The 20386-nt window shown below is 43.1% G+C and overlaps 2 protein-coding genes across 3 annotated transcripts in view; one reads left to right on the top strand and one right to left on the bottom strand.

Moving 5' to 3' along the window:
• The first annotated feature begins 139 nt into the window (after nucleotides 1–139).
• rlig1 (RNA 5'-phosphate and 3'-OH ligase 1) lies at nucleotides 140–4281 on the top strand. Its single transcript, XM_058397790.1, has 7 exons — nucleotides 140–530; nucleotides 1402–1519; nucleotides 1862–1957; nucleotides 2046–2162; nucleotides 2481–2678; nucleotides 3115–3284; nucleotides 3814–4281. Exons 1-7 carry the CDS (start codon nucleotides 441–443, stop codon nucleotides 4009–4011), a joined length of 987 nt encoding a protein of 328 aa, XP_058253773.1. The 5' UTR covers nucleotides 140–440; the 3' UTR covers nucleotides 4012–4281.
• A 140-nt stretch (nucleotides 4282–4421) lies between these two features.
• The window catches only part of cep290 (centrosomal protein 290), a 31343-nt gene continuing 15378 nt past the window's right edge, over nucleotides 4422–20386 (bottom strand). For both annotated transcript variants that reach the window (XM_058397787.1, XM_058397788.1), the window contains 31 exons: nucleotides 20216–20318; nucleotides 19854–20084; nucleotides 19431–19604; nucleotides 19234–19345; nucleotides 18221–18426; nucleotides 17988–18139; nucleotides 17785–17896; nucleotides 17254–17709; nucleotides 17005–17169; nucleotides 16805–16912; nucleotides 16268–16402; nucleotides 15700–15963; nucleotides 15394–15501; nucleotides 14004–14203; nucleotides 13107–13320; nucleotides 12779–12916; nucleotides 10469–10690; nucleotides 9647–9781; nucleotides 9256–9401; nucleotides 9004–9162; nucleotides 8787–8910; nucleotides 7506–7643; nucleotides 7090–7176; nucleotides 6795–6968; nucleotides 6582–6698; nucleotides 5853–6025; nucleotides 5607–5748; nucleotides 5461–5519; nucleotides 5270–5364; nucleotides 4823–4881; nucleotides 4422–4679 (listed from right to left, as the gene is read on the bottom strand). In XM_058397787.1, the coding sequence (XP_058253770.1) occupies nucleotides 4491–4679; nucleotides 4823–4881; nucleotides 5270–5364; nucleotides 5461–5519; nucleotides 5607–5748; nucleotides 5853–6025; nucleotides 6582–6698; nucleotides 6795–6968; nucleotides 7090–7176; nucleotides 7506–7643; nucleotides 8787–8910; nucleotides 9004–9162; nucleotides 9256–9401; nucleotides 9647–9781; nucleotides 10469–10690; nucleotides 12779–12916; nucleotides 13107–13320; nucleotides 14004–14203; nucleotides 15394–15501; nucleotides 15700–15963; nucleotides 16268–16402; nucleotides 16805–16912; nucleotides 17005–17169; nucleotides 17254–17709; nucleotides 17785–17896; nucleotides 17988–18139; nucleotides 18221–18426; nucleotides 19234–19345; nucleotides 19431–19604; nucleotides 19854–20084; nucleotides 20216–20318 (4897 nt within the window). In that variant the 3' untranslated portion in view covers nucleotides 4422–4490. The remainder of the gene's footprint in view (nucleotides 4680–4822; nucleotides 4882–5269; nucleotides 5365–5460; nucleotides 5520–5606; nucleotides 5749–5852; nucleotides 6026–6581; nucleotides 6699–6794; nucleotides 6969–7089; nucleotides 7177–7505; nucleotides 7644–8786; nucleotides 8911–9003; nucleotides 9163–9255; nucleotides 9402–9646; nucleotides 9782–10468; nucleotides 10691–12778; nucleotides 12917–13106; nucleotides 13321–14003; nucleotides 14204–15393; nucleotides 15502–15699; nucleotides 15964–16267; nucleotides 16403–16804; nucleotides 16913–17004; nucleotides 17170–17253; nucleotides 17710–17784; nucleotides 17897–17987; nucleotides 18140–18220; nucleotides 18427–19233; nucleotides 19346–19430; nucleotides 19605–19853; nucleotides 20085–20215; nucleotides 20319–20386) is intronic.

Below are 20386 nucleotides of genomic sequence, written 5' to 3'. Positions count from 1 at the left end.
GGTCTGTTCATACTGCTGAAACCGTTCACAGCAATCACAAGGGTTTTGCTCTAAAAACATTTCCCCCCACTTACCGAATCACTTATCTTACCGACTCCCTTTTGAATCACTTTACCTCACAGAATCATCTTTTCCTTACTAGACATCTGTTTTCCTTAGTAAAGAATAGTCCCCCTCTCACAATAAATAAATAAGTTGATTAATTAATAAATAAAAATATAAAAAGCCGATAGAAAACTCATCATGAGGCTGAAGTGGGTGTTCTCGCAGTAAGGACTCCGGTCCAGCAGCGGCAGCAGAGAGTCCGGTTTTCTCACGCAGCTCAGCGCAGATAAACTTCTCTCTCTGCAGACGAGGTAATGTTATTTTAACAGCTGAAATGGCGAACTGGTGTGTGGACGGTGGGAACTAAGTGGCGCAGAGAAGCCTGAGTAAGAGTCATGAGGCGCCTCGGGTCCGTGCAGCAGAAAATCCCGTGTGTTTTTCTCACTGAGGTGAAAGAAGAAGCGTCCAGAAAGCGGGACGGTCAGGTAAGGAGGCAGGAGCACGCGCCTCGTCCCAAACAGCGCTTTAGTTCACTCGATAGGAGGTTAAAGTAGCACGCAGTCAGGGCGGTGTAGGGGACATCGTGTAGTGTGGTGCGTGCGGTTTGGGACGCGGCCCCACGCTGTGACCCGTCTGTTTGTGTGGCGTTATTAATTTGTTTTAGGAACATCTTTCACTGCTTCACTGCTTTACTTTTACATTAAACAATTAAATGAAAAATAAACGACATTGATGCGCAGTGTATTGATTTATTAAACTTATTTGTGTAATCTTGTCTTTTATTAAGATTATGATGATTAATAATAGATGAATAAATTGACTCCATTTTGTAACTTTTTTTTTTCAATTTCCCTGTCATCAATCAATCCATCTATTAATCCCTCCATCTATTATCTCTCCTCATCCTGTCATTCATTCCTTCCGTCTGCCTGTCTGTCTATCTATCCATCTATCCGTCTGTCTATCTATCCATCTATCTATCTATCTATCTATCTATCTATCTATCTATCTATCTATCTATCTATCTATTCGTCTATCTATCTATCTATCTATCTATCTATCTATCTATCTATCTATCTATCTGTCTTCCTGTCCGTTTACCTTCCTTCCTGTTTGTCTTCCTTCCTTCTTTCCTGTCTGTCTTCCTTCCTTCCTTCTTTCCTGTCTCCCTGCCCTTTTCTTTCCTCCTTCCTTCTCCTCCTTCCTTCCTTCCTTCCTTCCTCCCTCTTTTGTCTTTTGAATGAATCTAGTGTAAGGACGAGTGTGGATGAGTTACACATCAGTTTAGATTTCAGGGATTTCAGATCTGCACTTCGCGCTCGTGAAGCTTTTATGTAACGTCTCTACCGTGTTCAGCATTTTCAGGTGGTTGCCACGGAAACGGTGAACCCCGTGGCTGTGGAGTCGGACGTCCACCACGCGCTCGCCACAGAGAAGCTGGACGGCACTTGCTGCTACGTCACTCTGTACAGAGGTGCCGCACATCTGCATGCTGGATACAGATAGCGTGATGTCATTTCCTGTGTCACAGTCACATCTGCATTCTCCCTCATACATCAGCTCCTAGACTGTAGTGTCACTGTGATATGGGACAGGGGACAGCGTGTATGCCCCTCCCACTCAGAAACCACGCCCAATGTGCTATCTTTTTTTGTTGTTGTAATATTGAATAAGAGGCCATTTATTATTGCCATGGTAACAAGTCTTCAGCTTCACAGTACACACAAATTCGGCATCACATATGAAGTACGATGCTAAGGTTTTGTTTTTCAGCTCAATAAATGTATTTTAAAATAAGCTTGTGTTTATTTTGAAGGAGAAGCATATCTCTGGGCTCGCCTGGACCGCAAACCCACCAAGCAGGCGGACAAGAGGTTCAAGAAATATCAGTACTCTCAGAAGACCTGTAAAGGTATTATCGATATTAAAACCTCCAGCAGCCAGCAGGTTAGAGTTCGGCTGTAAAGGACGTCTGTTTTGTTTCTGTTCCCTAACCCCAGGTTTCACGTGGGATGTAGAAGAAGATTTCCGGACTGTTCCCGAATCCTGGATTCCTGCACGTCGAGTTCAGTACGAGAGCGGTCACCCCGTACCTGATGAGCACGGACACATCCCGGGTAAACAAGCCCACAGTTCAACACCAGAAAACTTCCTCTTTTCATACATTCCTGGAAAATTCAGTGACTGAAAATGAATCTTTACCAAGTGAGAAAAATGACGTGAGCATGATGAACAGCAAGTTACAGGAAATACACGATTAGATAATGATGGCATGTCTGCAAGGAACTTAAGAACAAATTTCTAGTGAAATGTGAAAGTGAAGATTTTGTGGGTGGAGCTAACCTTGAGCGACATGGGCATACAGACGGATCACTTAGGACTGATTATACGATATTTTGAACCGAAAGGTTTGTTTTTATTTGTTTATTTTGAAGGCTGGGTTCCAGTGGACAAGGTTAACAAGCAGTACTGCTGGCACGCGTCTGTGGTCGACTACGACGCCCGAGAGGCTCTCGTTCTGAGGCCGAGCGACGGGGATGAAGCCGTGCTGGAAATCGCCAGCGTTCCTCTGACCGAGCTGATGGAGCAAACGCTGGAGCTCATTGGGACCAACGTGAACGGAAACCCGTACGGTCAGCGTCACACTGTTACATCCTCTGTAACCTCATCCTTTATTTATTTATTTAAATGCAATAGCTAGGGAATATCTGATAATGTTTACGTTTTGATTTTAATATATTAGAATTGTACTAAAGTGTTTGATTGTTTTTTTAAATGTTAAATAATTTGTAGTGTAGACACTGAATTTAAAAAATAATACAAATGAATTCCAATTGTATATTTAAAAGAAAAATAAATTGCTGCTTAAGAGCTTATAAATAAAAAGAAAAGAATAAAAAAACAATGGTAGGAAAGACAAACAAGGAGAAACAAATCGTTCAAGATAAACCTAAAGAAACAAAGTTTGGGATTTTTGTAAGGAGCGGAGGCATCTTCTGCTTTTAAAACTGAAAGCGTGTCTGAAGATAAAGAATACTGAGGTGGTTGAGGCACTGGTTTTAACGGCAGGTTTGGGCAGTAAGAAGAATCCGCTCCACGTTCTGGTGCCGCATGGAATCCTTCACGTGAGGAACGCTCCTGCTGTGGAGTTCCATCAGCTGCTATCGTGGTTTCGGGACAGTGATGAGGGCAGTGTGGAGGGAATTGTGTGGCACTGTAACGACGGCACGCTCGTCAAGGTAAAGACCACCGCCTTGCGCTCTCTCGTTTCTATAGCGACGACTCGTTCATTTCACGAGGACGTGCACACCGCTGGTGTCGTATAAACCGTGTTTAATCACCGGTATGGAGAAGTTTTCCGTACAGACTTTAAGGATTGAACATTTACGGAAGGAATCTCCAGTGTCGTTGCTTTCCGTCAAGCTGTGAGAAAAACGATGTGATTTCTTTTTTCCTGACATTCCACAACATTACATGTAATGATAAACGGATAAAAAAAATCATGGTGTTCTTTAATAAATGAGGTACATTGCTGTGGTGTTAGAGGAATCAGACACTTCAGGATGCGCTGCTGTTGGACTTTGACACAGCACCCTGTAGTCGATTATTTTCCTCTACCTGCACGTCACAGAGTGTTTTATTCCTGACATGAATGTATTGCAATGTAATGAATGGTCTATAATGAGAATATTAACTCTCTATATACCTGCATGATGTAATATTTCCCTTATCACTTCCTCCTGAGATAGTAATTACCTCTCGTTGCAGATTCATCGGCACCACCTGGGTCTGAAGTGGCCCGATGGCGACGCCCTCTTAAACTCCAGGCCCGTGGTGGTCCGCGTGTCCCGGCTCCCGTTCGATCCGGACGCTTCACCTGACTCGAGGAAGAACCTGTTCTCCGCTCTCTCCGGCCTCACCAGACGCCGTTTCGGCTCCTTCAGAGATGTCCAGCTGGATGCCTGATCAGCTACACAACATTCCTCTTGCTCAACTGTATGACCTGCTTTACAATGAGGACGAATCTTCGTAGTAGAATTCTTTACTGAACCTCGGCTCTAATGTGACACTTAATAGTAAAAGATTTACTACGTGATGCCGATAACGAACCTTAGAGTCGCTCTCGGTTTTAAGAGGGAGATTAATTGATGTATATTTAATTTATTTAGCCAAAAATGAAGTATGTAACGTCCATGAGATACACGAAAGCTGTCCTAATAAACATGTCTAAAAGAACTGAAGTTTTAGAAAAATTTTGACACAATGGAACAAATTTTGGGCAGTGACACAAAAAATATCACGTTTTCTTCATGATAAAACACTCGATTTACATTCTTCATAAATATACTTTTTACACACGCACACAAAAATACCTGAACTATAAAAACACCCTCATAGTTCGTTTCAGCAGAGCTGCTGGAATCGTTTACACCTCCCCCGCCCTCTCAGCTCAGTGACCCGTCTGTCGGGATGTCCACTTCCATGCCGAAGCGCTTGGCCAGTTTTTTCAGTTGCTCCTCCAGGATGATGTTCTTCTTCACCTCTACATTATAATTGAACTTGAGATCTTCCAGCTCCTCGAAGAATGTCGGGTCGAAGTTGGCCAGTTCTTTGGTCATCCTTCGGACTTCGTCCTTAAGATACGAGCGAATCGTTAGAGGAAGCGTCCGAGGTGACGGTGTGGTGTGGTGTATAATATGCCGTTCAGGTAAATGCTGATAATTGAACATGGTTATGTGTAAAAAAAGATGGACAGAGATATTTAATGTGGAAATACCTGCAGCTGGCTCTTCTCAGCACTCAGTAACTTTATTTGGGCCTGAAGTTCTTTATATCCTAGACAGAGAGTTAGAGGAAAATTATATATTGTATTTTTATTTGATAATAATTGATAATTAATTATTTTACTTATATATTATTATTATTTGATATTTATTTGTTGATTTTAAAATTAAAGATGAAGTACAAAAATGAAATATTTACTAAAATACTAAAATAAAAGTACTAATTACTAAAGTACTTATATTAGTAAAAGTACTAAAATAAAAATATATAAATATACAAAAATATCTAAATTTCAATTCAAGCACTTTGAGGTCCAAAGATAACCGGTGGTGATTTATGTAAAAAAATAAATTAATTAATTGAAACGGTCCACCACCTGTAGCCATGTCATTCTAAAGTTGTTGTTTTTTTTAGCATGATGCAGACTGGTCAGCATTACCTGCTCCGTCCATATGTGTCCCAAACTGCTCTTCGTATTTCCGGATGCACTCAAGAAGACGAAGCTTCTCCTTCTCCAGTTGGTGGTTTTCTAGCCTGAATAACGAACCTCGACGGTTAGCGGGTTGTGAGTTTAAACCTCAACACTCGTTAAAAAACATCATCCGATTGAATAAGAGTAAATATAGATACCTGACGGACTTGAACTCCTTGGCGAGGCCGTCACTGGGAATATTTTTCAGGATCTCCATCTACCCAAAAAAAGAAAAAAGATCAGTGTGTGTGCGCAATAATAAACCTACCAGCAGCTCAGAGTAGGGTGCATTAACTGAACACACCTCTTCCTTCAGCCGTGTGACGGTTTGCCGCGTCGCCTGCTCTTTCTCACGGGACTCTTCGAGCTGAACTTTGAGCTCTGAGAGACTTGCGTTCTTCTTCGACAGTTCGTTCTCGAGCGCTTTCATCTTATTTTCAAACAACCTGCAAATAGCAGCCGGAAATCTTGAATACGTGTTCCTTCGTTATCATCAAATTACTTTTGGATTAAAAACAACAACAACAAAAACGTATAGCTAGCTGGGTACCTGGTCACAACTTTAGATTTCCAGGTCTTGCTATCTGCCCCGTCTAAGGCTGGACCCTTGGATTGAGCCAGCAGGAGCTTCTGGTTGGTTTCTTCGATCTCCAGCTTCAGCTTTTCATTTCTGACCTCCAGACTGCTCTTCTCTACTCGCAGCTTCTCTGCAGCCTCTGCTTCCTGCATCAGGACATTTTAAATGGAAATAAACTCTTATTTTATATAAGTTGAATAATCTTTTATTACACTCTAATACTTCTCTGTATATGAAATGTGAGGTGATATGGGAAAACTCCATCAGATGTGAGCGTGGCTGAATTCTGACAAATAGCCAGAATCAAATTTTTCTTCTAACAACAAATCCTAAACACAGTACATTTCAGCAGAATATTTTTATTCATCTTTATATAATCGTGCGTTTTTCGCTATCCTTTCTGTGGAAACTCAAGAGCATGGATCAGCTGGATCAGATCCGAATTCTCCCATAAGCATAACGCACACTACATTATATGCACTTATCAAGCCATCTAGACGTTTAGTTAGACTCCGCCCTGGTAGGAGGGACTAAATTAGACCTGACTCCACCCCATGGACCGACAAAAATGTGTGGTGAAAAAATGGGAGAAAAGTATACGTGCATATCTCTTATAGGTCTGTGTGTTTCAGATCTAAACACAGTAACGTTGCCGTGTGAAGCATTTTCCCAGATCACCACGCAAGCGAAGCGGTCAGAAACCTTTCTGATCTCCCTGCGCAGCCGCTCATTCTCCATCACGATCTTCTCCATTCCTTTAGCCTGTGACTCGAGTTTGGATGTCATCTGATTCCTCTCCTTCGTCCTGTCGTATTCCTCCTGAGCAAAACAAGACCAGTGTTGTGCATTGTGAATGAAATCAGGCATGAGTGCAGGGGCTCTGCTCTCTGTTCTAGGTGTGAATGTGTGTTAAACCTTGAGTTTCTCATGTTCCTGCTGCAGAGCCGTGAGCTGCTCTTGGATGGCCGTCGCAGAGCTCTTTTTCAGAGTCTCGTTCTCTCGTTGCAGTCGCTCCACCACCTTCTTCATCAGCGCGATGGTCTTCTCCAGCTCCGGCACGGTTTTTCCACTTCGTCCAGACTGGGCTGACTGTTAGAGGAAGAAAAATAGGAGAGGAAAGACCGCTTTAATGAATCAAATAATCAATCAATCAATCAATCAATTACATTATTGATCTAACCATCAGAAATGGAGAAAGTTAATGACCTACCGCACGGATATTCCCTGGCTTCTTTTCCAGCTCGGCTTTCTCCTTTTTCAGAGCATCACACATTTCTTTGAGGTCAGACACCTGAGCCTAAAAAGGGGGGGTGGAACTTTTTTCAAAAAGCAAATGCGACAAAAAGGTACAATATAACTGCAAGCCGTGATTGGTGGGCCTGAGAAGACTTCTGTATCGTCCATGTAGCGTTAATGTACAGTGGAATTCTGCTACACTTCCTGTTTTAACGTCATGACAGGCTGGGTCACCTTCTCACCATTTTTAGAAATTTCCTTTTATAGTATAGAATTAACATTAGAACAAATTGCTATTTGATAAATTGATAATGCTGGGTGATAGCTAAAAGAAATTCCTTCACAATTTAGCATAAGGTACATCTCAAAATTTTTGCGTCTTAGCCGTACCTTTAGACGTGGCAGGTCTTTGTTAGCCTGCTCTAGCTGAAAGCGCAGTTCCAGGTTCTCGCTGGAGAGCTTGAGGTTCTCTTTTTGTAGTTCGTGCTCTCTCTGTGTCGGAGTCCCAGCTGAGCCCCTGCCGGACGTCTGTGCAGAGAAAGACATTTGTAAAACACCACAAAACTGAAATTCAGGCAACACTACGAGAGCGAGTTTTTTGGCAAAAATATACGTTTGCTACAGAGCAGCAAAGGGGGCCAAGCACTGGAAAACGAACACAAGCGGGAAGCCTACGGAGGTACGGGTGCCGACTGGGCGATCTTTCTCGATGGGATATGTGAAGTACCTCGTCTCGTTTGTCCTGTTCATTCTCATCCGTTGTAGGGAGAGATTCCTCTCCAAGAGCATGCATCACTACTTCTTTAGATGTTCCTCCATCCTCTAAAGGGCTACATTTTTGCTGTTCAGTTGTATGAATGTGTGAAGCTTCTGTCTGGCTATTATAAGTCTCTGGAGATCTTTCTGGCAGTCCTGATTCTCTCTCTGTTGCCTCGTTTCTTTGCTCTCCATCCTGATCTTCTTCCTCACATTTTAACTCGTGTTCTTCTTCGTTTGGGTCCTTATGTTCTTTAGAAGTGATTTCTAGGTCTGTCTGAGAATTTACACACGTCGTTTTTCCGCCTTCTACCTCCCTTTCATGATGCTTGTCCTTTCCTTGCCCCAGTTCTGCTGAATCTTGGCATATGGTTTCCTCTTCAGGCTTGATTCCTAAATCTAAATCTTCATCACAGATCAGTGCATTTCCCATTTCTCCATATACTCTATTTATTTCGGTTTGAGGTCCAACCATCATCTCCTCATGATCTCTATGCTGATGGGGGTTTTGATCTTTGCTTATTGAGGAAGGCTGTGTTCTTTCCTTTTCGCTGTCATTTGTGACCTCAAATGTTGTAGAGTGGTGGGCTTTAGGAGAGGAACTGAACTGGGAAGAGGAAGCCCAGGTTTTACCCTTGGAAGCAAATGGAGGGAAGATGAAAATGGGGATGGAGAAAAACAGTTCAAGCAGTGGATATAATAAGTGTAATATCTGAATATCTAGATTATGTTTATAAAAGAACTCCAGGTTGACGGGGTCTTTGGCTGCAAAATGCAAAAGAACCACTTTTCCAGATGTCGTTAATTTATAAAGAAAGTCTAAAACGTGGTAGAGGAAGCCTTGGGACTGGTCTCACGGGTGCCAATACTTACGTGCCAGCCGTTGTTTCAAAGAAACAAGGAAGGGATTCTTACCGATGGCCTGGAAAGAGGTTCTTTAGCCAGCTGGCTTTCCAGAGAGTGAAGTCTCTCCTCCAGGTAGCGGTTCCTGATGTTCATGTCCTCCATAGCGGCGTCCCGAGGTAAAGCCTGCTGCTGCCTGAACCAGAAAAAAAAAATCCACATCGTTCTACAGTCAGTATGTTAATCGACGATGAAGCCGAGCTGGTGTTTAATAAATTCAGGATCATACTTGATGATGTCTATCTGCTGCTCCAGGTCACGGTTCCTCTTCTTCAGCTCCTCGATCTCTTTGTCGGCCTCGATGGTCGCCCGTGTTCCCACCACCTGATCCACCGTCACGCCTCGACTCTTCAGCTTCCTCTGCAGGTTCAGTTTCTCCTGCTCCAGTCTGCAAAGGGTTCAGGCAAATATATATCAGTTTAGAGGCAGAATCAAATCTAGCATGATTGGCATTATTAGTTACAGCATGGTGTGTTGTGACCTTGCATAGAGCTCCTTCAGGGTGGTCAGTTGTTTGGAAAGGGATTCCGTCTCTCTCTCCTTCTCTTTTAAAACATTACGGACTTTCTCCATCCTCGCCTGCCACTTCTTACCCTCTTCCCACCTCACCAGTTCTTCTTTATTAGACTGCAGAGACAGAAAAAAACCCCCTGAGGTGTCATCTCAAACTTCTGGAACATTTTATAGGAAAACACAGGCATTTATTGATGTGTTTATTTATCATAAATGAAAAAAACAACAAGAGCAGCACTACATAATGTTTTCTAACACATTTAGTGGAAAAAAGGCACTTTTCAGACACCTTCTACGACACTCATGTTCATAAAAATTTTAACTGTGCTTATAATTCTCACAAACATCTCCGTTCTCACCTTGTCATCCTTCACCGCAGACTTTTTCTCGAGCGGATCAGACACATTCTTCCGGTCCAATTCCGACTCCAGCCTGCGGATCTTCTTCTGTAGAACCTCTACTGAGGGGCCTTTAACTTCACTTTCAGTCTGACCCTACACCACACACACACACACACACACACACACTATCTTTAACCTTTTAGGATGTGACACAACATTACACAGACACAGAATTTCTTTACCGTTATGGAGCTAAAATATCTAGAGTAATTCTCCAATCGTTTCTTTGTGCTTTGGTTATTTTACAAATAATTTGGATTAATATCTAATTATTACGAGTACACAGGACTTTCTAGGCCTCTGAATTACCTCTTGAATATATAATGTATGATAATGAAATGATAAATTACACCATTGTACGTTTTTCTTGGATATCATGATATCTTTTTATAAATTGTATTATTTTAAATAATTTACTTTATTACACACCAATTAGCTGATATGGTGTTAAAAAGTTTTTTTTCTTCTATCCATTAATATGATATTCTTAAATCTAAAAAATAATAATGCATTTATTTTTGTTGACATTAAATATCATTAAACCTTTTTTTTAGCACTATTATATTACTGAAATGAAGTAAGCAAACTGAAATTTCTTGAAGAATCATGATATCTAATCACGGCACTGACAGGTGAAACGATCACACAGTATTTGTGTTATGTAATGAGAACAGTGCCCCCTAGTGGCGCTCCTTTGATGTTTCACTGTATCTCAGTATGAACCCTGGATCTTTACGCACGGTCAGTGTGACAGTGACATGGCAGGCAGCGCATGTGTACCTGCAGGCTGCTGCTGAGTCTCTTGACTTTCTGCTTCAGCTCATCCAGCTGCTCTTCCAGGTTGCCTTTCTCGCTCTGCAGTCTGCTCTGGATCTTCTGGTTCTTCTGTAGCTCACGGCTCAGGCTCTCCACCTCCTCCTTCAGAGAGCTCTCTCGAGTTTTCCCTGCTTTCACGTTCTCCTTCCAGTTCTGCAGCTCCTCGTTCAGCTCCTTTACACGGGCCTGACACACACACACACAAATTCAGGAACCCAACCATGTTAAGATTTCATTTCATTTCATTGTCTGTACCGCCTATCTGATCTATCATCAGGTCACAGGGAGCCTGTGCCTATCTCAGGCGTCATCGGGCATCAAGGCAGGATACACCCTGGACGGAGTGCCAACCTATCACAGGGCACACACACACTCTCATTCACTCACGCAATCACGGGCAATTTAGAGACTCCAACTCAGCCTAGAAGCATGTCTTTGGACTGTGGGAGGAAACCGGAGCACCCGGAGGAACCCCCCATGTTAAGATATATATTATTATTAATAATAATAATTATTATTATTATTATTATATTATCAGGTATTAATAATAATATCTGGTATAATAATAGGGTGGTAGTGGCAGAGGCCTGGAAAAAAAAGATTTTAATTAAAAAAAATATTGTCTAGGGCTATTAGTCCGAATTAAGACTGGAGCAATATGATGATTTATAATATCAATATTGTAATAAACTATGACGTCACACTACACTTAGAGATACTGTGGATATCACATGGAGTCTTTGTATAATTATTTTATTACTGAAAAAAATATAAACTGATTGGAAGAGAGCAATGTAGTGTTAAAATGCTGTTTTGAAATAGAAAAAATATATTTTGTAGGTATTATTATATAAACAAATGCATCATCAGTGTTGTAAATGCAATGCTAGTGTATTGCTGTGAAATTGTTAGTGGATCTATATTTTGCGATGCACATTGTGTATAATAGAACTACATTTAGTTTATACATCAAAGAAAATCTAATAAAAAAATTCAAATAAAATTATTGTAAGCAAAAAATTATTTTTTACGAAAAATAGTGTACACAGAATATGGCTTAGAATAATTCAAATAAAAATAATTTAGATATTTTTAATTAAATAACTACATAAGCCACATGTTTTAGTGATATATACACTATAAAGTGTAATGGTTTTGTAGATCCTGTGTGGTGCAGACAGGCACAAAAGTATTGGCACCCCGGCTTTGTTTTATCCATTAATACGCTACTGTTAATAGCTGTGTCTCATGATTAACCGCGAGCCTCTTAAAGGGTAAGCAAGAGAGACAATATTAGTTAAAAATGGCAGTACTAGTTAAGTAGTAGTATCATAGTTTCAAAATATTCCACGATTCCAGCAGTTTGCTGGTTGGTTAATGGATTTCAGTCGAACTTTTCTAGTGTATTTATGTTTCTGTCCCTGGAGAGTAAAACGAGTCCAAGTCTTTAAGCATAAAAAGTGAAATTCTGAGACAATATGCTATTGTGTAGAATAATATTTTGTCTCTTTTTTTTTAAAAGCCACAGAGCTTTCTGTTCTGGAAATAACTCACCAGGTTGATATTATATACACCGATCAGGTGTAACATTGTGAGCAGTGAGAGGTGAAGTGAATAACACTGATCTCCTCATCATGGCACCTGTTAGTGGGTGGGATATATTAGGCAGCAAGTCAACATTTTGTCCTCAAAGTTGATGTGAAGCAGGAAAAATGGACAAGCGTAAGGATTTGAGCGAGTTTGATGAAGGGCCAAATTGTGATGGCTAGACCACTGGATCAGAGCATCTCCAAAACTGCAGCTCTTGTGCGGTGTTCCCGGTCTGCAGTGGTCAGTATCTATCAAAAGTATCCTTTAAGTCCTGTAAGTATCCTTTTGCTAACATCTTGGTTCCAGATACCACAGCACACCTTTAGGGATCTAGTAGAGTCCATGCCTCGACTGGTCAGGGCTGTTGTGGCAGCAAAAAGGGGACCAACACAATATTTGGCAGGTGGTCATAATGTTATGCCTGATCAGTGTATATGAAGGCATGTTATTAAGCTATAATTTTATAAGAATGAATATAATAATTAATAATGGTGGTTTTTGATTCCTACGAAAATTAACATCGGACCACAGAAACGTGCTTCAAGAACCACTTATATATAGTTCTAGAATAAATATCGATCATAAAAACCTATTATAACACTGTTCAGTAACCTGTAACGTTAATAAATTCACATCTGAGCACATCGGCTCCTCTGTGTGTACACTTCCTGTCAGAGTTCTGACCTTCAGCTCTTTGGTTTGCTTGTCCACGATCTGCTGCACGTTGAGCGCCTCCTCTTTCTGGGCCGCGTTTGCGATGATCTGTTGCTCAGCCTGGGATGTCATCTGTGCCCGAAACTCGAGCATAGCTTTACTGAGAGCCTGCATGGCGGACCAAAAAGATCAGACATCAGCTCACAGCTGGTGCTTCCCTTTTAAACACATGCTGCATAGCGAAGGAGCCAAACGATGTCAAACATAAAACTCCTTTAAACTTAAAAACATAACAGTAGCACGAGCTTTTCTCAGGAGAGGAAACGAACGCTTTTTCCGGATCAGTTCATTCTGTCACCTTTAGCTGCTTCTCTTTGAGGGCCAGCTGGGCCTTCAGACGCTCGACCAGGTTCTTCATGGTGTTGCTCGGCGAGCGGACGTTGGCCTCTTTCTGGGCCTCCAGCTCGGTGCTGAGGCACTGCAGCTCTTTCTCCATCTGCGACAGCTGGGATCTCAGCTCCTCTGATTCCTTAGACATGACCTTTATCTGGGATGCATGCCTTTCTTCCAGCCTGAAAACATAGCAAGGAGGAAATCAGCAGGATGTCTGACATGATGCCAGATTTTCTGACTTTAAAGTCACTTCTCCTCAAATCCAAATCGTATAAACCCTCAAAGCTGCAGTCATACCACATCAACATGGATATATCACAGACGAGGCACGGGAAGGGTCTGAAACACTCAAACCTGGCTCATGGATTTAAATTAAAGTCAGATGGGAATTGAACTGATCCGCTCGAGGGCAAAACGGAGCAATGAACTCAGCTACTGATTATAGACGAAAATTATTGAATTATTGACACCGAATTTGAATAGATTTTTCGGCTTGAACCGTTCTAATTCAACACGAAAATGCAAAGAGTAGCTGTGGTATTCTTTTTTTGTCTCCCAGAACATCTGGTTCATCTGAGACTCGAGACTGTGATCCCGTGGGAAATTCTTTTTTATGCTCTATTCACTAACCATGTGAGTATGAAGATCGCATGACAAAGGCAACATTTGTTTATGAGCAGGAAGGGCACGATTCCTTTTCTTTTTTGGTCTTTTGGGAGAAGTTTGCTCCGGTCGGCTGACCTAAACCCTCTACATAAAACCAGTCCATCATATTTCTCATAAGTCTCTCTCTCACTCACAGCTATATAGGAATATTTAGAGCACTAAACAAACATGTGAGCATGTAATTCTTCATTCTTACTTGGCCGTTTGAGCTGCGTGCTCTTTGGCCTGAGATGCTGTGATGTGTCTCTGTCTCTCCAGCTCAGCACTCAGCACCTTCAGCTTGTTTGTTAGCGATGACAGAGACGTGTCCTGCTCCGCCACCATCTGTTCCATTTCAGCCAGACGCTCTATCTGCTTCGTGGTTGGGACATTCAGGGTGGGTTTCTTCATCAGTTCCTACAGAACCCAGATGTATAAATCGGAGAGATAAGCACGTCTTCATACCATAAAAATCAATGCTTATTATGTACACCTCATTTTAATACAAACTGATACATTTCCACTATGTCTCATGACCTTAACATGCACACCGATCAGGCGTAAACATTGTGAGCAGTGAGAGGTGAAGTGAATAAGACTGATGATCTCCTCATCATGGCACCTGTTAGTGGGTGGGATATATTAGGCAGCAAGTCAACATTTTGTCCTCAAAGTTGATGTTAGAAGCAGGAAAAATGGACAAGTGTAAGGATTTGAGTGAGTTTGACGAAGGACCAAATTGTGATGGCTAGACCACTGGATCAGAACATCTCCAAAACTGCAGCTCTTGTGGGGTGTTCCCGGTCTGCAGTGGTCAGTATCTGTCAAAAGTGGTTCAAGGAAGGAACAGTGGTGAACCGGATCATGGCTCAAGGCTCACTGATGCACATGGGGAGTGAAGGCTGGCCCGTGTGATCCGATCCAACAGACGAGCTACTGTTTCTTAAAATGCTGAAGAAGTTAATGCTGGTTCTGATAGAAAGGGGTCAGAATACACAGTGCAGCACGGGTCAGGGCTGTTTTGGCAGCAAAAGGGGGAGCAACACAATATTAGGCAGGTGTTCATAATGTTATGGCTGGCTGATGTATGTAGCCTGTATTCTTTTGCATTTTTTAAATTTTTGGCACTTGTCTTTCATGTCAGTTTTGAACAGATATACACTATACGGCCAAATGTTTCTGCACTCCTGACCATCACACCCATGTGTTCCTTCTCCAGAGTTTTACCACAAAGCCAGAAGCACGTATTGAATGTATTGAACGTCTCCCAGTTTCCTTCACTGCAACTAAAAGGCTAAAACCCTGCTCCAGCATGAAGATGCCCCTGTGCACAAGCCCCTGAGCTCCATGAAGATCTCACTAATTGTAGCTGAATGAAATCCACTAATCACAGCCGCACACCAACCTCTAGCAGAAAGCTTCCCAGGGAATGGGATGTTCAATAAATACTTACGGGTTTGACATTCTGACACCATAGACTCCATTTAATAATTACCTTCCTCTGTAAAACAAATCCAACCTAAATAGCTCTATATTTATTAAACCGGCTAATATTGAGATTAATTAGACCAGATAAAAGTGGTTTGATTTCCATTTCTGTTACTCACCAGAGTCGTCTGTCTGAAGCGATCCAGGGATAAGTCTGTGTGAAGGTCCAGCTGTTGGTGCAGGTTCCTCACGTCCTGCTCGTGCTTTTTTACTGCTTCTTCCTGTTCCTGTGAGCACACAGCAGGATGCAACTGTTTATAGTGAATTGCTGTAATCATTAGAGGTTTTATTCTAACTTTAAAACTTCCTACAAACAATGTGTTAAGTAAGAAATGAGGAGTGGTGTTATGAAGCAGAGTTACTGGATTATTCTATGACAGCAGTGTTTTATTCCTCTTATACCACCACAGCCAGCAATTACGTACCTGTCTAGCCCTGGACAGAAGGTTCTGATACTTCTTGAGGATCTCCTCTTTCTGGTCAAGGAGACTCTGCAGGTTGCTGATGGTCTGGTGAGCGATCTTCAGGGCGTGCTGGCTGCTCGTGTCATCATGTTTACTCAAGTCGGCAAGGAGCTTCTCCCTGTCGGCGGCGGCAGGGAGACGGAGGCGGAGCTCGTTGATGACCCGATCCCGAGACAGGACGTTCTGCTCGGCCTGCCACAGCGATGCCTCCTTCTCCTTCAGCTTCTGTTGAAGCAGATTGAAACACAGTGCAACTGTTCACACCGAACTTTGAGCTATCAGACGGCACAAGAGCTGGAAGTCATTTATTTTATTTCATGGAGTTTTACTATTTCTTGCTTTCGTTCATTTCGTTAACTTGCTGGTTGATTTTCCACTATATCGTATCTTTTTAGGAGCATTCAGCAAATCCTGAATGTTAACCTTATGTTTGAGAAGGTTGATTTTTTCTGCCATTAAACTTCATTAAACCTGCGCTAGCAATAACAATAACACCACAAATATTTCACTGAACCACTGATTGCTTTACCTCCTCCAGAGTTTTGCAGGTGGCTCGAATCTCCAGAATGGTGCGAACGTGTTCCTTTATTTTACTCAGCGCATGGTCTAGCTGATGAGCTAAAGGCTGGTTCGGGTCTAGCATGGAACCCATGACTTCTTCAAACTAAAACCACAAAAAGCACACACACAGCATTCCTGGTAAGATACAACAGACAGTAACTGAAGCTATAAAAAATACTGCTGTTTAAAAAAAATGTCATCGCAATGTTAGAACTGAGGTCCAATCATTTTTTTAGGCAGCATTTCATTCCATCAGTGCCATTTATGATCATCATTTAACACTGAGTATAAATGGCCTCCTCGCTCTCTGGGCAGCCAATCAGATCAAGCCTGGAAGACAAGGTTATTAGACAAGGTGTTATCAGTTTTAAAGGTGCAATCAGTGATTTTGACAGAAGTTCAGGGTTCGCTCCAAGGCCACTAGGGTAGATGCTAGTGCCTGAAAAGTTCAGAATAATTTCAGAATTACTGGAACACTTGTATGTAAGTGGAGAAGCAACAGGACCTTCTGAGCAGATCCGATGACTTGGTCCTGCTGTTTCTCGTAGATTTCTAGCTGTCGCTCCAACTCAACCTCTCTCTGATCCCAGGAGAGCTGCTGTTCCTCTAACAGCTACAAGACACACACACACACAGGTTTTAAAAACCAGCATTTATTATTATTATTATTTATTTTTTGTCTGATCATCAAACTGCATCTTTTACGTTGTTTTGTTGCACCAGTTCCTCCTCCAGGCTGCTGATGGAGCGCTCCTGCTCGGCCACCATGTTCTTCAGATACCTGATCTCCTCCCGCTGAGCCACCAGTTCCCTGTTCTTCCTTAACTCCTGCAGACGAGCCTCTTCCAGCTTCTTGTGCCACTCGATCACCTGTACAGGTCAGGGAGCAGAAGAGTCTGTGTAGAACGCTATATTAGAATTCCTTACACTGATAACATTAAGCAAGTCTCATACCTTCTGAGCTCCTTTCACGTCCTTCAGCGTGGCTGTGAGCTCCTCCAGACCCTTCAGCCGGAGCTCCAGCTGCTGTGCTTTCCCCTCGGTTGCGCTGCGCTCCTCCTGCGCCCGGCGTGCCTCCTCCCGCGCCTTTGCCCTGTCCTCCTGCAGCTGCAGCATGGTGCTGGAGAACTTCTCCTGCTGGCTGAGGGGCAGTGCTCCGGAGAAGCGTCTGCGCAGGGAGTGCAGGGCCTGGCGGAGGTGTCGAGCGCGTTGTCGCCCCTCCTGCCTCGCCTGCCACAGCGCCTGCTGCTGAGCGTCCAGCTGCTGCTCCGCCCTCAGCCTCTGAGCCTCTAGGTGGCGAAGGCGGGCGGTGTAGGCTTCCAGCCTGCTGACGGCCGTCGTCTCGCTCAGCTGCAGAGCCACGATGTGCTGATGGAGTTTGGCAATGAGGGCCTTCTCGTCACTCTGGGCCTGGTGGTGATAAACTTTTATGGCATCATTTCAATATATTTGTGCACAAACTGTTTTCATGAACAAGCACCTCACCTGATAGTCGAGCACCTGCCTTCTGAGACCCTCCACCTCCTTTTCCCGGGACTGCTGCCTGGCTTCCAGAGCAAATACCTGCATTTTCGCTATGTCTGAAACCTCCCGCAATCTGAACAGGTCATACATGCTCAGCATCCGAGGCAAAATGACTAATTAATGAGTAAAGGAACATGTGTTTAAGCTCATTAATGGAAACTTACTTAGACACCTCTATCCGGAGCTCGGCTTCGCTTTTCTCCAGCTCAGCGATGCGGCGCCGGTCGGCATCACTCACTTCTTTACTGACGCTGTCAGCCAGCTCGTCTCGTAGCTCACGCTCGATCCGCTGTGCCTCCAGGTTCTGCTTTGCCATCTGAACACACACACAAACATAGTTTACCTCTATAATAACGCTTTGAGAAATACTTTTTATTTTTCGATGAAACAGACAAACCTCAGCGAACTTGGCCTCCAGCTCAAAGTTCCGCTCCTCCACCTGTTTGAGCGAGCTCCTCATGTGCTCATACATCTTCTGAGCATGCTCGGCTCGCTGCCTCTCGTTCAGCTCTTTCATCTCCAGCGTGGTGATGCGCTTGGACACGGACACAATCTCGCTGTTTGCCAGAGCTTTCGCAGCTTTATCCATACCGCTCTCTCCTCCTGGGAAAAAAAACCCATGTTCTTCTCACACTTTTCTATGAAAGACTTTAATTCAGCGCCGCCTTGTTTCTCAAACCCTTTTGTCCTGGAATTGCTACTTAGTTTTCATGATGCATTTTATTGAGTTATGTTCTTAGACGAAAAGAATAAGTTTTTATTCTAGTTTGGATGATGCTGTGCCTACTGTAGCCGCAGGTCCATGTTGTTTGCTGGCAGGAGTGGAACAGCCTTGTAGCCTGTTCGCCTCAGTGTTTGCTGATGTTGTGAGATCTTGAGTGATCTTCTGTGATGCTTTTCTGCTCACCACGGTTGTAAAGAGTGGTTGCATTTCTATATTCTATCCTTCTTATCAGCTCTGGCCATCGACGTGGCACTTCCACAATCACAACTGGATGTTTTTTGTTTTTTGCACCATTCTATGAGACCGCTCTCCCAGCCATGTCACTGAGATTACACTTAAATCAATTAAAGCTGGGTGAAGCATTGCTTTTTTGGCTATTTTATGTAGATTTTGCAGACCCAACATCCCAAATGTTGTTGTTGTTCTTTCAGATACTCCCTGTTCGGGGTCGCCACAGCGGATCATCTGGTCTGCATATTGGATTTGGTGCAGGTTTTACACCGGATACCCTTCCTGGCACAACCCTCCTGTTTTACTGAGGCTTGGGACCAGGACTGAGAGTAAACTCTTCGGTGTCTGGGTTACCTAACCTCCCAAATAACACTACAAAATGTGGAAATGTTTAAACAGGGGGTGATTATTTATGCAAGCCACCAATACCACGTGGCGTGCATGAGGAAGCTTACCAGCAGTGTTGACGTGCTCCCAGGCCTGCTCTAGCGTGTGCAGCTTCTCCTTCGTTATCTCGAGCTCCTTGTTCACGGCACTGATGTGCTCACGGAGGGAGACGTTCTCACCCTGAAACCACACACATCGCCGCTCTCATTAACACTAACCAGCTCTCACCGCTTTTAGAACAAGAAAAACAGAACGTCTTAAAAACCTCCAAATGTTCCAGCGTGGTGGTTCTCTGAACAAGGTGGTTGTCTTTCTGGAGCAGGTCTCTGTATTTCATCGTGAGGTTGTTGTACTGCTTGTTCGCTTTTTCCAGCTCTGAAGACGGGACGCTGTCGTCCAGCGCTTTCTGCAGAGCCGCCATTTTAAACGCTGCCATTTCCTGCAAAAACAATGGCCGGCCTCATGGGAAAAACGGATATGAACAAGCGTAAAAACAAATAAAACTAATCATGATTGAAGAATATGAATGAATTGATATTACTAGATTAATATTCATTCATAAGAATATGAATTGATTTATTGTTCCACTCGCATTCATATGTGTCATATTTCTACAGGAAACAACTGGTTTTTGCTTTAGATTTAATGTTTAAATATATATAAATAAAGCATCAATGCAAAGTTGCACCTTGAACCTCTGCAGGTAGCCGATTCTCTCTGTAACGGCGGCTTCCATCTGCACAGAGTCGTCCTTCAGCTTGTTGTTCTCCTTCCTCAGGTGCTGCTCCTGCTCCATCAGGGTGGTGTAGCGGCGGGTCAGAGACCTCTCGTTGACTCGCAGTAACGTCATTTTACGGGCCGCCTCGGACACCTGCCTCCTGATCTCCACCGGATCCTGCTCCAGGGTCTCGAGCCAGAGCTGAGAATCCAGACGCCGAAACAAAAAGAACAATACTTAGGCTGTAACAAAGTCTTAGGCTGTGTTCACACCTGGCGTTATAAATCCGCTCTGAGTGATCAGAACAGAGACCAGGTCTGAGTCAGTCTTACATTATACTCTTGGATCTTCACTGCATCCAGCTCCTTCTGCTCCTCCATTTTGGATTTTAACTCTGCAAAACCGTCTTTCTCCTTCTTCCAGGCTTCCTTTTCACTGCAACCAAAAGAACAAAAGATGCTCTAGAACAAATCTTCTGTTTTTGTTATTCACCACATGAGCAA

The sequence above is a fragment of the Hemibagrus wyckioides genome, linkage group LG08 (assembly GCF_019097595.1).
Source record: "Hemibagrus wyckioides isolate EC202008001 linkage group LG08, SWU_Hwy_1.0, whole genome shotgun sequence".
In the NCBI taxonomy this organism is placed as follows: domain Eukaryota; kingdom Metazoa; phylum Chordata; class Actinopteri; order Siluriformes; family Bagridae; genus Hemibagrus; species Hemibagrus wyckioides.
The sequence above is the reverse complement of the archived record's forward strand: the minus strand, read 5'-3'. Positions and strand labels throughout refer to the sequence as shown.